The 19,575-nt window shown below is 39.5% G+C and overlaps 1 protein-coding gene across 1 annotated transcript in view; it reads left to right on the forward strand.

Annotated features, from left to right (window-relative positions):
• Nucleotides 1–19,575, forward strand: part of LOC108716110 (sodium/potassium/calcium exchanger 3) — a 222,768-nt gene that overhangs the window by 142,226 nt on the left and 60,967 nt on the right. Inside the window, exons 4-6 of the mRNA XM_041562667.1 lie at nt 5,743–5,817; nt 8,728–8,812; nt 17,553–17,656. Of these exons, the coding sequence (XP_041418601.1) occupies nt 5,743–5,817; nt 8,728–8,812; nt 17,553–17,656 (264 nt within the window). The remainder of the gene's footprint in view (nt 1–5,742; nt 5,818–8,727; nt 8,813–17,552; nt 17,657–19,575) is intronic.

Below are 19,575 nucleotides of genomic sequence, written 5' to 3' on the forward strand. Positions count from 1 at the left end.
ATAGGAGGCAAAACAATCCTATTGGGTTTATTTAATGTTTAAATCATTAAAGTATGGAGATCCAAATTATGCAAATTATGCTCGGCCAACCGCCGAACACCATGTCATAAACACGCCCGCGCTACATCACCACCTTGCCCACAATGTCACCAACCCGCTCCTGTGACATCATTGTTCCACCTCTTGCCCAGAGTTTCCAGCGAGGAAACATGACAACCCTAAACAGGTCCCATAATTGTAGTACTTAAAGGGGCCGTTCACCTTTAAGTTAACTTTTGGTATGTTATAGGATGGTTAATTCTAAGCAACTTTTCAATTGGTCTTCATTGCCTTCTGATTCTTTCCATCTTTCAAATGTGACCCCATCTAAAATCAAACGCTCTGTACGGCTACGGATCTATTATTATTGATTCTTTGTATAACTCATCTTTCTATTCAGACCCTCCCCTATTCATATTCCACTTCCTTATTCAAATCAGTGCATGGTTGCTAGTGTAATTTGGACCCTACCAACCAGATTGTTGAAATTGCAAACTGCAGAGCTGCTGAATAAAAAGCTAAATAACTCAAAAACCACAAATAATAAAAAATTAAAACCAATTGCAAATTGTCTCAGAATATCACTCTCTACATCATACTAAACGTCAACTCAAAGGTGAACAACCCCTTTCAGCAAGAAACAACTTACTGTTTTGAATCTTTTCACAGATAAACTGACACAAATCAATAACTTCTTGTTTGTCTTCATTATTTGCCATCATCTGGTTCAAAGGAAGTTGTAAATTGTTCTGACAGTGTTATCCTTGCTAGGTCTACAAGTAATCCATATAAATTTAACCTCCTTAGACAAATGCATTCAGCTATAGAACACATATTCCTTTGCCTCACTCTGGCCATTAGGATCGATTTTTTTTTTTTTTTTTTTTAAATTGTCATTAATGTCATCAGTGTCTTCCAAGAAGCCCTTTACCTTTATTCCATTTTACCTTTATTTCATTTTACCTTTAGAATTAAGCCAGGGGGCTGCTCAGACTTACTGCTTTGTTTATGGCAAGAGTGCATCAGAAAAAGACCTTCAGCTTCATTTTACTACTAAAACCAACCAAAAAGAATTTAATTGAAATTATTCACAGTGCTCCTCACACATTAGTATCTGAAGGGATTCCCCATAAATGTGTGAATATGTATAAATATCAGCACTGAAAATAGCTGTCCATCTGTAACACAACATATGTGAGAAGAAGAAGCAGAGATCTGGATTGTTTGGGTACAGCAGGCATTGTGCTACTCTACTTTGAAATAAAAACATTTTACTTGATTCTGTGGCACCATAGATGGAAATTAGGGTTGCCACTTGTTCGGTTTTAACCGAACAGTTCGGTTTTTCTAAGGCCTGTTTGGGTCTCCAGTTTCTGTTCAGTTTTCAGCCTTGTGAAAACCAAACACTAATCCAGCCAATAAATTGTGAGGTTAATGTCTTATTACAGAAACAACAAAAAAAAGAGCAAATCAATCAAAAATAAGAAACTGTTTTTCTAAATTAGCATTGCTGTATTTCAAAGCTTTCTGGATAACTGATTTCTGTATAATAGATCCCATATCTGTGATTAAAGGATTGGGCTATAGTTAAGAGATAGGGTTGCCACAAGTGTGGTTTTGAACTGGACATCAAAATTTTCTGTCCGGTTTACAACATTGAGAAAACTGGATAAAAAGCCAGCTAGTTGTGTCTAAAGGTGGCCATACACAGGGAGATCCGCTCGTTTGGCGACATTGATGTGCCCACATCGAAGTGGGAGATATCAGGCTCATCCGATCGTGGGCCCTTGGGCCCAATGATCGGATCAGAATGCAGGTAATACAGGCGGACGGATCACATTAATGCATCAATGAACAGATGCGCCCGCGATCCAACTGGGTTTTTTTAACCTACCTGATCGACATCTGCCCTACTTTCGGCCCGATATCGATCAGGAACTGTCGGCAGCTTTTAAGGGCCCGTGTATGGAGGCCTTTAGTGACGCAATAACCCCACCCTAGCGTCATAACTCCATCCACTTCAATGTGTCCACCACTGCTCCAACCCCAATGCTATCTGCTGCACCCCCTTTGTTCGGGTTTAGGCACCAGCAAAAGTGGCAACCTTAATGGAAATTTATATGCCTTCCTGCTGCGGGGCCCCAAACAATGGGGATAACATAGACTGGAGTGTAAGGGCAGAGACACACGCTGCAATTCAGGGAGATCGCCCAACGAGAAATCTCCTTTTCTTCTCCCCTGCCTTCCCACCATCTAAAATGCAAATCGCCTGGCGGGATAGCACTTGGAGCGTTTTGTTTTCCGAAGTTGACTCACGAGGAAACTTCAGGCGACTTCGGAAAATGAAGCAAGCTGAGTGCCATCCTGCCGGCGATTTATATTCTAGGCGGCGGGAAGGCAGGGAAGACAGTTCGGGGCGATTAGTCGCCCCGTAGAAGAGGAGATTTGTCGGCGGGCGACTAATCTCCCCGAATTGCAGCGTCTGTCTCTGCCCTAAGGAGCCTAATACAATATCTCTGTATCTTTGTCAAGTGATGGGAGTGGTGATAATACATTTTAAAAAATGGCAATGGATAGTGCAATTGGTCAGTTTGGTGATTTTCAGACAAATGGACCAGGCAGTGGCCCATATGTGTGTACAAAACAATATCATTGCCTGATCAAAATCTATAGAGAACTGAATGGTTTTATACTGATTATGTGGAGAAATATGAGCCACACTGGTTCATCAGAGTATAACCTTAAAATTGATGGCCCCCGTTGATCTGTAAGCCAGTTTTAGTTCTCGTGTGGTTAAGTTGATCACACATTGGTTAATCAGACCAACTGGTGCAGCTTTTCCATGAAGATGTTGCTGTCAAACTGTGTGCTGAGCTGCAGGATATCACTTGGCAGCTATATTCCTGCTGTTTTGCAATTAAGGTTCTACCAACTCCAAAGGAGTCATTTATGATAAGGAACACGGTGTGCAATGTTTTGAACCTAGGGTCCTGCAACTGTACTGTTCAATTCATCTCTACCTGTGTTTGGCAGTCTCAAAAATAGTCAGATCTTTTCAACCTTAGACTTATGTTTATGCCATTGCATTTGGTTTGTGAATAATGGAATAACCCCTTTTCATTGATTTGCTCTGTGAAATGAAATTGTGATTTACAGCTTTAAACAGGATTTTTTTATGCAAAGGCTGGATGGATGACATTGACTCTCAATAGGTACAGTTTTCTGCAGTTATATTTTGCCATTATTAGAAGGGAGGACTTAGTTCTGTTTAGGTTTTTGCTGATAGAAAAATATTGTGTTTTTGATGGCTTCAGCAATTATTGTTTGAAGAAAGAATAGCTGGATTTACAAAGAGCAGCCAAGATACTCATTGTGGGGTCTCCTTGCATTTACTGACCCTTGGCAGATTGGGGAAAGTTTTAATTCAGCTGTGTTCTTAGAATTAGCCAAAAAAAAGTAAAAGTTATCGTTAAAGTGAACCAATCTTTTAAATTATGCCACATGATCCTATCTATTGAATGTTCAGTTTGTGTCTCTCACAGTTAGAGGGTTATTTATCAAAGTCCAAATTTATCTCAATATTCTCTGCTACAAACTCCGATCCCGCTCGAGTTTTTTATGCTTATTTATTATTTAAATTTTCCCAAAATTTGCCTTGCTGGAAAAAAATCCGATTTTCAAGACCCTTTCCGATCAAGATCTCATCCGATCATGATTTTTTCAGATTTTTCACCCGAAAACTCAGATTTATGCCCGAAAACTGTAGGGTATTGCACTAAACCCCAAAAAAATTATTGGAACTTCTCCCATTGACTTATATGCAACCTCGACAGGTCTGAGATGCCGGATTTTTGCAATCCCTAAGCATGTGTGAATTGTCGTACATGAACTATGTCGTTTATGAAGATTCCAACTTTTACCAAATTTTATCCTAATTTTTGGGTGTAAAATATTCGACATGCCTTAAGGAATAAAGCCCCTAAACATAGCTTGCAGGCCATAACTTCACTCACCCACCCCTAAAGGATTGACAAAACATGAAGTGTCAGAGAGGTGCACGACTTTGGGTCTCCCTGGGTACAGGCGTGTCACTGCCCAACACACAGATGGAGTTGGAGTTGCAGAAACTTATTCCAGCTCTGTGCACCTTAAAAATTAACTGTGATTTTCTGAGCTCATTCAAAGTAAGTAGGACTAGTTATACACTTGACAAATAGGGGAAAAAAAATATTTGAATGCGAGTACCACTTTTCTCCCAGATGACAGCAACCAACCGGCCATTATTATCTCAGATCTGTGATAGGGCAGTTGAAGACACTGATATTTGCATCACATAGTATACCCAGGTTTGGAATGGATCCTTTGACCGAGCACCCAGCCTAGCTAAACATGCAACATAAACATACAAATATACAGCATAAACAGACAAATATACAAAACATACAACATAAACAATACCAGGACAAAAAATATGAGTTTTTTTCAAAAGCAATAAACCAAAAAAGTGGTTAAAAGTTCAAATCCATTTATTAGGACAATACAGGTGAAGGCCTAACGCGTTGTGTGCCTAATGGGGCACTTACTCATATGCTTTTTCATTTTTTTAATTTGTGATACAACATAAACAGACAAATATACAAACATACAACATAAATATACAATGTAGCTCGTAATACTAAATAGACATATACGTGTATGTGCAAGAAGTCAAGAAACATTCTGTTACCATTCTGTTAAAGTAATAAATGGAAAATGATTTTATGTACTGTATATCTCATTCTGTTACTATTCTCCATTGTACTGATTCAGAAAAGGCTCCACTAAGCTAATATTTCCAAACTGTTCCGTTTTTGTATTATAATACTTTTTACTTTTTCTAACATTTTTATCACAATCTAATATTTATGTTTATGTTTGTACAGTATGTGCTATGCAAGGTACATTTCAGTCTAAGGCAATCATTAAATCCAAAAAGTAGCAGGGCTGAACTCTGGCAAGTTGTATGATGTGTTGGTGGTACTCCTGCAGGGTATCCTGTGGTGAAACCCTAATAGATCAATGTGATAGAAAGGAGGTAATTGCAGGAAGTCCACGGCAGCAAGCTGAGTCTGCAAGTGTATCTTTATTGGGGTAGTGAACAGCACACTACATGTTTCGGGCAAGGCCCTTTATCAAGGGCCTTGCCCGAAACATGTAGTGTGCTGTTCACTACCCCAATAAAGATACACTTGCAGACTCAGCTTGCTGCCGTGGACTTCCTGCAATTACCTCCTTTCTATCACATTAAGGCAATCATTAGACTGATGTCTTTAATAGATTTCTTTCAGTTTTGATTAGGGATGCACCAAACCCACTATTTTAGAATTTGGCCAAATCCTGAATCCTTTGTTAAAGATTCGGCCAAATAACAAACTGAACCCTAATTTGCATATATAAATTACGTATAAAATAGGGATAGAGAAACGCGTGCGCAGCACATGGGTAAAAAAATGTTACTTCCTCGTTTGTGTGACAAAAAATCACATAATTTTCAGATTCGTTGGATTAGGCACTTGGATTAGGTAGAATTAGAATCCTGCTGAAAAAGGCAGAATCTTGGCTGAATTTTGATGGACCAGAAACAGTATAGCTTTGATAGAATTTGGATGATCAATGACAACCTATGTTCTCTAAATTAAAATGTTTTTCTTTTTACTTCCCCAGGCAATGTACATGTTCTATGCCCTTGCTATTGTCTGTGATGACTTCTTTGTCCCATCGTTGGAAAAGATCTGTGAAGTAAGTAATCATTTTGAAGGTTCTTTTTGATAGATAATACAGATTTTCACTTTGTTTTTATTGTTTATATTTTTGGTTTGTTCCCTTAGGCCTTGTGTTGCATTGATTAGTTAGACATACTTTACATATATATATATATATATATATATATATATATATATATATATATATATATATATATTTATCACAATCCATGACCCTTTTTAATGGAAAATAATGTGTATATATATATATATATATACACACACACACGCGGGTATGGGATCGGTTATCTGGAACCCCTTAAAACCCATTATCCAGGAAGCTCCTAATTATAGAAAAGGCATCTCCTATAGGCTCCATTGTAATCAAATAACTCAGATTTTGAATATTAATTTTCTTTTTCTCTCTAATAATAAAACAGTACCATATACTTGACTCCAATTTATATATAATTAATCCTTATTGGAAGCAAAACAATTTCTTTGGGTTTATTTAATGTTTGCACAATTTTCTAGTAGTCTTAAAGGAGAACCAGTTGCGTAACTACCAGGGGTAGTCTAGCCTTGGGGCCTGCAGGAGCCTTGATAACGGTTATCGCAGGCATCTGGACAGGGGAAGATTTTTCACCGAGCATGCCAGCAGCACTCCGGCGAGCAATTCATAGGGGGGAGGACCCAAAATCCTATTTTTGTATTTTTGTTAATGTTTTGATTTGAAGGTTACATTACTATGACAGCCAATTCTGTAGCCTATTTAGATCCTTTGAGACACTCGTACAGTAGATACAAATAGATCCATTTCATGTAATGCTCCCTTGCTCACAGTACAGATGAGGTGCTGCCCCAACCCCCTGCCAGGATCATTAAGTGGAATTATGGGCATATCAGTCGCTGGTTAATTGGCGATCGAAGACTGTGTAATGGGATGAAAAATCCATCCAGCCAAGCAGATTTAAGGGTAAATTAAATGAAGGCCTGGGACACATATGAATGCCCTGTTAGGCATTATATTTATTGTGTGTAGTAACACTGATCACAAAAAAAGTTCCAGCTTTAATAAATGTAATATATAGCAGTTTCAGCTGCATGAATGCATGCAAATAGCAAGGGACCCTGATAATTTAACATAAAACAAAAGGTGCAGATACAGTATGAAAATTAAAAGAGATTACTTCATCATATTTTTTCTATTTGGCATGTTAAATTGTGATCTGTTGCATCAGTCTCACTCATAACCTCAACACACAAACAGATTCATTGATTCATATAAGCAACAATATAGCATTTCCAAGCAGTGTTGATTTATACAGGTATTGCCCTTTTAAGTCCACATATGACATTATAATTATCAAGACAGAACAAGGTTAAAGAAACTTTACTTACATTAATGCCTTAATAATCAGCGGTTGGCATTTGTAAACTTCCAAAAACATTCAGTTTTTTATTTGTTTAAATGAAGTATAACTATAACTTTATAGGTGCTATTTACTTTCCTCCGAGGGTGAAGTGAGCGCTAAGGGGGACCAGTGCACACCCCTTAGTACTAAGTTAAGAAGCACTTGTGCCCCGGGCTAACCTGTGCTCTGATCCTAATACCAGGTTGAAAATCTGTCTCGAGCAGCAGGGCTAAGCACCTCTCCTTTGGGTGACTAATCTCCCGAAAAGCCTTAGATTTTAGCCAGCGGAATGTCCCTCGGATCGCTTCGTTTTCCAAAGTTGCCTGACGAGAAAACTTTGGGCGACTCAGAAAACGAATCGCTCTGACTGCCATCCCGCCGGCAATTCAGATTCTACCCATCGGGAGATTAGTCGCCCGAAGAAGAGGCGATTAGTCGTCGGGCAAAGAAAATCTCCCAGAATCTTCCTGTGTGTCTCTGCCCTAAGATTTGTGCACTTGTACCTTTTATCTACTCTTAATGCTCTAGCACTTGCACCCTGGGGTAAAGTAAACAATCCCTATAAGGGTTTGGCAAGACGGGCAGAGTTCGGATTCGAACTGCCTTCCGTCTGCCTTCCGTCTGCTTCAATGAAGAATCGCCTGCGCTAATGCACTCGCGGCGCTTTGATTTCCAAAGTTGCCTCACGGGGAAACTTTGGGCGACTGCCCCAACCTTAAGAGCAATGACAGACAAGGAACTTTATCAGCCATGAGAAATCTCCTCTCCTGCGTACAATAAGCTCCTGAAATACCAGCCCTTCCGCATTAATTGAATTGCCACATGTAAAGCACCTTACATGATCCCTGGTTATCACCTTTAAATGCAGAAGTAGGTATTGACAATTACCCAGGATTGTGGCATGGGGTGATTCAAATGAATGCAGAGAGGCAGGTATTTTTTCAGGTTCTTTAATAATAACGTGAAAGGAGATTCCCCATGGGCGATAAAGTGCCGTGTCTATGGTAGCCCTAAGGGTGAAAACACACAGAGCTATTAGTAGCAGCTACTTTTCAAGGCTAAAAAATAGACAATAGTCGTCACTGACTTTGCTAAGACACTACATGTGTTTAAGAAGAGTATTGTCAATATTGGCAGGGTATTTTGTAGTCACAACAAGTATCTTTTACTAGTAGCTCTGGAGCTACTAGTAGCAACTACTTGTTGTGGCTACAAAATGGCTAAAAACAAAGGCAATATTGAGAATTGCCTCTGCTAAAAAAACACATAGTATATTAGCAAAGCCAATTATCACTATTGTCTATTTTGTAGCCATGACAAGTAGCTGCTACTAGTAGTTCTGTTTGTCTTCACCCTAAGCTAAGGTATTAAAAAGCTGAAATTAAATTTCTCTACCCTTTCTGTAGCTCCTGCTATAAATACCTCTACACATTCCCTAAATATGAAATAGAATTTAATCATATCAACTACAGCTAACAATGCTGCCCTTGTCCTTTGTGTGGAAATGATCTATCTTTTTATTTTCTTTGCAGAGGTTACAACTAAGTGAAGATGTGGCAGGAGCTACTTTCATGGCAGCTGGCAGCTCTGCCCCAGAGCTTTTTACATCTGTAATAGGTATGATAAATAATTTTAACTACTGAAAGGGACACTGCTCAAGGCTGTCTCTGTTTGCCTTGTATCACGTGTGTGTGTGTGCAGAAATCCATTATGCATACTGATATGACCAAAATAGCTCTAGAATAGTAAGTAGAGCGGTTTTACAGCAATCTGGATACATTTTGTTGTTCCTTCCACTAGATCACGCTTTAGGTTGCCACTACATCCTCTTTGCACCTATAAAACACTCTGGTTGATATTTAAAATGTCTGTTGCATATTAGAGGCTTTGTTGTAAAGGAAACACTTTTAAGTTGCTCACCTCCAGAGGTCCCTGGTATGTAGAACCTCATCCTGTTAGAAAACCAGACATATAGTGCTAAATTCATTTGCTTGAAATTTAGATTGACTGCGCTAGTTACTTTGCATCATAGCAGCATGTAGACTTTAAACATATGTGTCTGATTTTAAAAGGGTCGGCAAACCTACACAGTATACAGGGGCGTAAATACAGAGGAAGCAGACCCTGTAGAGTAGAATAGGGGGCCCAGTGAGGCCCTAATTAATAGCCAAGAATAGGCCACCTTATCAATATTTTGGGGCCCTAGATTGAATTTGCTGTGGGGCCCAGTGACATATAGTTACGCCACTGACAGTATACTTAACCTTGAATGTAAATTCAGGGCAGGTTGGTCCTGAATATCAATATTAAGATGTGTAGTTGTGCTGTCATGTCAAACCTTTAATACTGGAGTTAAAGGAAAAGGAAAGGCTTTTGACGCTTTTGTGCTTATCTAATAGAGGGCCCCTTGGTCTACCTGAATTAATTTTTCCAGAAAATGCTGTCTCAAGTAGTGTCTGCTTGAAGTTTACGCTAGTTCTTCTTACTTGCCATATTCTTTAAAGGAGAATTCAACCCTTTAATGAAAAAAAAACCCCGTACCCCATGTAGACCCCCCTCCTTCCTCCCCCCCCCAGCCTAACTGCCCCCTCCCCTGGGGAAATGCCCCATACTTTATACTTGCCCCTCGGTGCAGATTCTAGCATCGGAGCTCCACACAGCCATCCTCCAGGTCTTTGGCAAGCTGAGTGATCGGCATGTCGGTGCATGGGCAGTTGGAGCAATTTGCCGGTTTGCAACAACTGCGCATGCTCCGAAACTCAGGAAAATTGCCAAAGCGATGGAAGAAGACGAAGACCCGGAAGATGGCTGTGTGGAACTCCGATGCCAGAATCTGTGCCAATGGGTAAGTATAAAGTATGGGGCATTTCCCCGGGGGGGGGGCAGTAACGCTGGAGGGAGGGGGGGTCTACATGGTGTATGGGGTACGGGATTTTTTTATTAAAGGGTTGAATTCTCATTTAAAGTGACATCAATAAGATGGCGCTGGCAAATTAAATGTGCATACGCCAAGAATATTCCTCCCCCTGGACACAAGCACTTCTAAAAAGTTTCTCTTGAAATCAAAGGCACACTCCTGAGGATTGCCAACGTACATACAATGACTATTACTTTAACGGACTGCGCATGACCAAGAGTCTTGGTCTTGGTGAAATCAAGATGAATCATGGGACTTTTTCTAAATGTACACATGTGTTTTGTATACGCTGAAGGGAGAGAACTGAAATATAGCAGAGGAGAATGACAAGGACAGATGGCATCCTTATGGGACCCTTTCCTTGTCCTTTAAGAAATCCATGTCTTAAATGGAGAATCAGACATTCATTTCGAATGCCCAAAAAAAAATGCCCAATCTCCCAGTTGTTCTGCTGAAGTACAGCCTCAAGCCTCCTCATTTGACAAGTTGATGGCCCCAGGTCTCCTGTCTATGCAAAAAAAAGCACTTAGAGAAGTGAGAAAGTCAGCTGAGAAATGTTGTATGTGTGTCTGACAGCTGCAAGGCTCCTTGTTAAATAGCCAGAACAGGATTTTGGATTTAAAGTCACGATCTCTGGAACACTTATTTAGTTGATGTGAGATGGTAGCCCTGCAGCGTGTCTCACATATGTACTGCACGTGTAGAATTCTGGGTGGTTCTCTATGTCATGTATAGTGCATATCCTTGGGAACCAATAACTTCTGAGCATGCTGAGAATTTAGTATTGTCATGTGGTCAAGTGTGAATGTTCTGGTTTTTGTGCTCTGCCAACTTTGATAGAGAGAGAAATGCTGTCCCATATGGAAGGGTAATGTTGTTTGCTGCATTTTGTTACAGTCAAGTGCATGCTGGTAACACAAAATATTAAATTGCACTTGCATCAAATGGTTTGGGAAATGCTTACTGGCTGGGCACGTTCATTTGGTGGTTAAGTGAATCTAATATGTGACGCAGCTGAGTCCGGAGCAAGGTCTGCTGACCACGTGATGACCCACAACCAATCCGTGCAACCACTATGATGTAAATATCTCAAGATTACTGCACCATTTGCCTTTGCGAAAGCCTTCACGGGGGTAACGTGCATCATTTGTTTAGCTCCATCGCTTGGGCACATTAATAGCAAGCAAAATTGTGGGGGGACAGCATCTCAGAGGGAGGCTGAATGGTGGATATTCATGTAGAATATTGGCATACGACAGATTGACCGTTAACATCCTTACTGCACCCCTATAGACTTTTCATCTGGATAATTGCTCTTTTCCAGTATAAGGTGTTACGTTACACAATGGCTAGGGAATAGGCCATTTATCATTAGGTGCCTCTGAGAGGACAAAGTGATAGTTAACTTTTTTTGCACACCATATTGGATATAATGCCTGAAGTGATTTTTACTTAAGGATTTGATACTCTATTAAATGGTCTGTCCGCTGTTCCTTTTTACAACAATAACCACCGTAATTACTGCAACCCATATACTCTCTTCAGTAGTTCCTTCTTTCTCGGTACTAGTCCATTTTTCCATACATAAGAGTTGTCAGCACATCTATATTGGCCCTATTTTGGACTCTGAACTAGTGCTGGCAATTTGTTAGAAGGTGCGGAATACCAACATTTCCATAAAACAGAATCTAATAGTGGACTTGAAACCCATTCTTGCAGTAATAGTAGGTGTGCAAGTAATTACAGTCCTAACCCCAATCTAAGAATGGCAATTTACACTTATAGATTTTTGAATGATATATTGTGTATGTTGGTATCTTCCCTGTTACTGACAGGTTGCTGATAGGAAGACCTCTCCTGCATTTCTATGATGAGCAGGGAGGTGTATCATCCGTAACAATGCATTATATGCCCTTTGCACTTTGTGTAATATACATCAATAGAGGCATGCCTCAATAGCGTTGCACACACAAAAGCATACAAAGTGAGGCAGAAAGTAAACTTGAGAATATTCACAAACAAGTATAGAGAGGAAGATGCATAGAAAAGAAAATGAGAGAAGGTATGAGACATGCATACAGAGATGTACACAGATATGCGCACAGAGACAAAGAAACATGGATAAAAAGACAATCAAAAAGAGATATGCAGAGACAGGGAGACATGCACACATAGAGAAATAAAGGTGCACAAAGTCAAGGGATAAGAGGAGTGAGATTGATCCCCACTACAGACTACTGTGCCCCTTTAAGTTCCTATGTACATAACAGATCTTGCTCACTTCCTAAGAGAAAATTTATTTTTCAGAAAGTGATTAAACTCATCATATATTTTGGATTAGGTTTGATTCTTTATTATAAGCCAACATCAACTACAGGATCCAGTGGTAGAAAATACATACTGACTGAAAAGCACTGAAAGGGAAATGACCACATATAACAGTGCTTCAATCAAAAGACTGTCCATGACATCTGCGATAAAACATTGTATTGATGAGACCCTGTCTTGTCTACTCTCATTTCCTCTATGCAACCTTCCCAGAGGCAATCATTTCTCTAACCTCTTGCCTTGAATACCTAATGAACAGAAGCTATTACTGCCTACCAGTTGTACTTCAGAGCATCTCTGGAGAAAACTTGATTCCATCTTGATTCCTGGGAGGTTTGAAAGTTTGCAGTGTTATTCTAGCACATATGGTATGATCCTTCATTCTCTGCAAGGACTTTTTTCCTGCCATTCACGTTCTCCTTGGCCTGACCCCCCAGAAACATTCTGCATGCTATCTAAAAAAAACTCAACTGTAGTGAGTGTAGAGTCCTGCAAGGGGTCGGGTACCCGGTGGTTACCCGCAAAAACCTGCGGTACCCTGCGGGTAGAAGTTCCGGGTGCGGGTAAAGACGACGGTCGGCGGTTCTGCGGGTTTGCAGGTAGCAGGCCGTGCCGTGGGTCTTCTCAATATCGATATGTACTCCTTTTTTCTGGTCACGTCTACTTCCGATGATGTCTACTTCCTGTTTACAATGACAGCACTTCCGGTTTTACGCCTTTTTTTCTGATCACGTCTACTTCCAATGATGTCAGTTCCAGTTTACAATGACAGCACTTGATTGATTCTTGATGGTCAGTGGGTCGTGGGTCCGGGTTACGGATAAGGTACTTGCGGGTCAGGTCGGGTAGCGGTTCCAAGCAGGTAAGAATGCGGGTTGCGGGTCTGGGTTGCAGGTACGGGTCCCAAAAAATGGACCCGCGCAGGACTAAGTGAGGCTCTCAAATCAGAATACTACTATAGCTAACGCATTAACACTTAGGGGCAGATTTACTAAGAGTGAATTTTAGAAGTACAAAAAGTTCGAATTTCAAAGTAATTTTTTGGATACTTCGACCATCGAATAGGATACTACGACTTCGAATTTACTTCTACTTCGATTCGAAGTAAAAATCTTTTTTTTTCTGAAAATATCCGTGTCCAATCCAAATAACCTCTCCAATAGTAAGATTCAAAAGTAGGCCTCCAAAATTAAACTACAGAAGCAAGAGAATTCACCACTGAGAAGCATCCAGTCAGGAGAAGTTTCCACTTTTGATGTATAAGGTGCTTTAATTAATGCAAGCTCAATATAAAAAAACATTATGTAACAAGGTGGGGCTGTAGAGGCATGAACATTGGATAATAGAATGAGAAAAAAGCTGAGAGGGCACAGATTGCAGAAGGAGCAGACAAACTGTAGAAAGGGTGCGAAGATGAGATTAGGTGTATAGGAAGAGGATTGAGTTGGTAGTGAGTGGGCATGGAGATTGGGAAATGAGTGGAGAATGAATGCTGAATGAATAAACAGAATTGTGCTTAGCTATGTATATTTAAATATTGCACACAACCTTGGAATAGCCACTACCTGCCTAAAGCCTTTGTCTTAGTAATATGATTTTTAGAAAAGGGAATATGAATCATAACTATAAAACACTGAAAAAGCTTCATTCATTTATATTGTTATTTAGCTTAGAATTACACTCGCTTTCGATATTTGTGAACGTATTACAGTTGTACATCGATCCATTTAAACTGGGTGTTTCTATCATCCCAAATATCATTATATTAAAGGAATATTTATTGACTGTTTTTTATAAAAAATAAAATCAATGCTGCAGCTGAAATAATGTATATAAAAAGTACACAGCTTGGAGGAAACACCGTACTGTAACTCTGGGTTAATCATCAAACATCAAAAAAAAGTACAGGTATGGGACCTGTTATCCAGAATGCTCGGGAACTGGGGTTTACCGGATTTGGATCTCCATACCTTATGCTACCTAAATAAAAAATCATTTAATCATTAATGAAACCTAAAAAGATTGTTTTGACTATAATAAGGATTAATTATACCTTAGTTAGGATCAAATACAAGGTACTGTTTTCTTACTACAAATATAAAGGAATTTTACAATTTTGAATGATTTAATTACAAGGAGTCTATGGGTATGGAGCTTTCTTGACAATCAGTTTCTGGATAACAGACACTCAGTGGGTGTAACGCACTGACACTCAATGGGTTAAACACGCCAGAAACTTTGTAAAAACACTGTTCCAAGAAATGAATTGATACCACGTTCTTGTTAATTGGAACGATTCCTTCTCAGTCACAAAGCCATGAACATTATTCTGCAGAGAAAGAGCTGGAGCCTGGATGAACGAGTGCAGGAACTCGGTTCCAAAATGGTATTACCACTGAAAATAAACACATGGTTGAGTATTATTGTGTATGCTATCTGAACACTGTTTCTGAATTATGTACAGAACATGATTAAAAACACACGCAGGTCGTTGCACTGTAAGCACTAGAACATTCTGCATTTTGTGGTTTTTACATAGATTTAAACGGTCTCATTATGTTTAAATCATTTTTTAAAAGTGATTGAAAGGTGTTACATGGTTTATAGAAAGGAAAACTACATAAATCTCCCTTGGATCATGTGGGCTCCCAAATCAGGCTGATAAATATAATGCTACGGTGTTCTACTGTACAGTCACTGTTACACCAAAAGGAATTGATTAGCTTGGGCCATATTGCAATCATTACTCCCATCACTAGAACCGAGCAAATTGCTGCAGAGATAACTATCAGGGATAGAGATCTGTACACTATGTACTGATTATTAGTTAGAAATGGGGGCATGCACCTCGACATAGCCGAGAGAATGAAAAAACCAGACGTATTTCCATACATTTATTCCTGGTTTCCATACATTTTATTCCTGGTTCACTTGTACAGAATCAGAAATTACTTATCATGTACCGCAACAAAGGGTTTAGCACAATAAACTTTCCTACCATTTTTGAAAATGATTCCCGTTTTCTCTCTAATAATAAAACAGTACCTTTTATTTGATCCTAACTAAGATATAATTAATCCTTACTAGAGGCAAAGCAATCCTATTGGGTTATTTTCAGATTTTAGGGGCAGATATACAGTATTAAGGGTCAAATTGAAAATTAGAATTTGAATTTTTACATTTTTTTATGGTCAAAACTGTCAAATTTGACAAGGGAATTACGTATGCAAACTCGATTCACGTTTTTTAAAAAAAATTCTAACTAGATTTTCAAGATTTATCATACTGTAGCCCTTTAAAAATTTGAATTCGACTATTTTCCACCTAAAACCTGCCGAATTCATGTATAAGTCACTGGGAGAGGTGCATTGTAGAAATCCAATATACTGCAGCACACTGTAATTTGTGTAAAATTTGAAGGTGTACTTTATTGGCTCAAATACGAACAGACATGTGGCAACGTTTCGGGCCTCGCAGGACCCTTTCTCAAGCCAATAAAGTACACCTTCAAATTTTACACAAATTACAGTGTGCTGCAGTATATTGGATTTCTACAATTGAGGTTTGGATCCGTGGCAGGTGTGATCGAATACTGCTAGAAGTACCTGATCCGAAAGGATATATTGTCTGAGGTGAGCACTCCATTTTTGTGTGGGAGAGGTGCATTGACCAATTTGGAGTTGTTTGTAGCCTTCCTGACATTCGAGTTTTTTTGTTCGGATTCAATTAAATTTTTTGGGTCGGTAAAATTTGAGTTTTAGATATTCAATTTTTTTCTTAAATAACACCTCAGTCGAATTTCAAGTATATTCGAATTTCAGGGAGTTTAAAAAAATTCACATGAATTCGAAATTGAACCCTTGATAAATGTGCCTCTATATATGTATTTTAAGCAGACTAAGGTATGGAGATCAAATTACGGAAAGACTCCTTATACGGAAAACCCCAGGTCCCGAGCATTTTGGATAGCAGGTCTGGCCACATGGACACAGATATGAAACAGGGGACCAGGGAATGTGCATTGATCAATCCCTTTCTATTTTGTAAACAAATGTAAACTAAGCAAAAATAGCCTTTTTGGTTGATGACTGTGATTAGTGACTTAATGGATTGACTGATGTGACTGATTAGAATCTGTTCAGATTTGCTACGGGTAAGGGCATACCTGGCGTTTTGGGGAAGCGATTAGTCACCGGACGATTAAACCCCCCCCGAATCGGCAGGTGTGCCCTTACCCTAAGGTTTGAATGGTAAATTCAAATTTTTCGAGTTGATTTTTTGGTCAAAACTAACAATTGTCAAATTTGAATTCAAATTCGAATTTGAGATTTATCATCCCCCTACCCTGGAAACAACTCAAATTCATTAGGTGGCCATCTAAAACCTGCAGAGTTCATGTAGAAGTCAATGGCAAAGGTCCTTTGACCCATTTGAGGATGTTAATAGCCTTCTTGACATTCAAGTTTTTTTCGGAGGAAAACTCGATTCAAGTTGCATTTGAATTCCATTAGAATTCGATTCAAGTTTTCAGGTCGTTAACATTCAATCGAATTTTAGACGTTCAAGTTTTTTCATTAATAAGCTCCCATTCGAGTTGCGAGATCACATAAGTCTAAAATTCGACCTTTGATAAATAATCCCCTTCGTTTTTGGAGGGCTGACAGATAAGCAAATGGTAGGCAGTTTATTTGAAATCACAAAAGGTGACCAGTACTACCGTTTCCTATTCTGTGGCCAGTTTAAGGATTATGTACCACGTTTCCTCTGCAGTGTGTCTCCTACTAGGGAAGATCAAGTGGACGTTACATAAACATAAAATATTTGGAACAAATTGAAGAAATTGTATACGTTAAAAACAGCTGTACAGAAAGGGGCCTTTCCTCAAAATGAGCAATGTCCTGAATTTTATTGTGTTATTTTCTTGCATAAAAATTATGCAATATAACAACTGCAAATTGATATCATTTCCTGTAATTAATCATTTTTGCATGTGAAATAATGAGAAACAGGGCACTGCACAGTAGGATTCTTGTGTTTTGCTTAATACAATGAAATGGTGTTCCATGCTAAAAACAAATGAAAGAAATGTTAATCTCCAAATCTGTATTGCAGGGGTATTTATCACAAAGGGAGACGTGGGTGTTGGAACTATTGTTGGCTCAGCTGTTTTCAATATCCTCTGTATAATTGGAGTCTGTGGGCTGTTTGCAGGACAGGTAAGATCAATGCTGTTAATATTATACAGTGTATCTCAGAACCGTAAAAAAAAAAAGTGGATTGAGTGTGAATTAATTGAATTTGAATCCCTCTAATGGCCACCCAGCTAGCGGCCTCCTTGGCCTTGTGCCAGTGCCAACTCCCCTCCAGTGCCTAAAATACAGACAAATAAAATGTGTTTTTGGTTCATTAATGATCAAAACGCAGGGTCTTTTTGATATGTTCACAATCAGATGTTAACTTGAAAGGTGTTTTGACTCTACTGTATCTATTGGATATACCAGTACGTTATAACTATTTCTGACACAACTTTACTATCCTTACTTCAAACAAATTGCTTTGTATGATAGATGTGTTCTATTCATAAGGGACACTTGTGAGAGTTTTTGAGTCAAAGATCAATTTTTTGGGCCTTTTTCAGCAGGATTCAATCCTTCTGCCAGGCCGAACCGAATCCTAATTTGCATATGCAAATTTGTCACAAAACATGGAAGTAAAAATGTTTTCCCCTTTCCCACCCCTAATTTGCATATGATTTGGATTCGGTTCGGTATTTGGCCGAATCTTTCGTGAAGGATTCGGGGGTTCGGCCGAATCCAAAGTGGATTCAGTGCATCCATAATAGATATGGGTATCAGGGCCGGGCCAAGCCAGCCGGGCGCCCAAGGCAACCCGGCAGCCCTCTTTGCCCCCTTGCGCGCAGGACTTCGAGTGTGCATGCGCGCACGGCCAGAAGTGCACATGCGTGCACGTCAGAAACTGCGTGTGTCAGGAACTGTGGCATAAACTGCGCATGCCGGAAATATTTTAATTAGTTAAGGGGGAAGAAAGTGCCGGTGGGAGAGAAAGGGACAAGGGGAAGGCTGAAGAAAGAGGTACGTTCTTGGTGCCCCCACTTGATTGTGCCCTAGGCACGTGCCTCTCCTGCCTACCCCTAGTTCGGACCCTGATGGGTATCTAAAATTTATGTGAGGGTATGGAGGGGTGTGTATGGATGCTGAGTTTTCATTTGGAGGGGTTGAACTTGATGGACTTTGTCTTTTTTCAACCCAATTTAACTATGTAACTATGTAAAATTCGACCTTTGATAAATAACCCCCATAGTGTATAATCACATCACATACCTCTCTTTGTTCTAGGGACCAGAACTACACTATGTACAGGTACTATAGCATACCTGCAGGAACTCGGATGAAGCAGCGCACACTCTCCTCACAGTTTGGCAGTTTGAGCCCGGTGCACAGTGTAGAGGGCACGGCAACCCCCCAGGAATACGTACAAAACATTCCTTTGTTTTGTACTATAGCATACCTCCCAACATTTTGAAAATAAAAAGAGGGAGAAAAAAGTTGCCGAGCAGAGCGCGGCATTTTTTGACCACACCCATTATTGTGGCCACACCTCCTAATTACCATGTTCATTTTACAAATTATAATTACTTGTTTCCTTATCTTGAAATCATTACAAATGTATCTTATCAGCTGCTGTGGCTGTTCTGGGCCAAAAGCCAATTAAGTTAGAAACTTTGTTTCTTTTTCTGGCTGTTCAATGCAGAGAAAACAGGACTTTCCAGTTCAAATGAGGGACTGTGGGTTGAGCTGTCAAGAGAGGGACTGTCCCTCTAAAAACAGGACAATTGGGAAGTATGCTATAGAAAGTGTCAGACTGGTCCTTTATAAAGGGAAGAATTACACTCTCACCCTTTAAGTCTAAACCACTTTTGATGATTTTTTTTTACCAACCCCAAGATGCATAATCTTACATTTATCTGCATTGATTTTGATCTGCGATTTTGATACCCAGATTGCCAGTTTGTCTATTTCTCCCTGCAAGAAAGGTATTTATTGAATACATTTTGTCATTTGCAAGATTCACTGCACTTAATGACTTCTTCCAAGTCACAAACCAAACAAGAGTA

This window comes from Xenopus laevis, chromosome 5L (genome assembly GCF_017654675.1).
Source record: "Xenopus laevis strain J_2021 chromosome 5L, Xenopus_laevis_v10.1, whole genome shotgun sequence".
NCBI classification, from domain to species: domain Eukaryota; kingdom Metazoa; phylum Chordata; class Amphibia; order Anura; family Pipidae; genus Xenopus; species Xenopus laevis.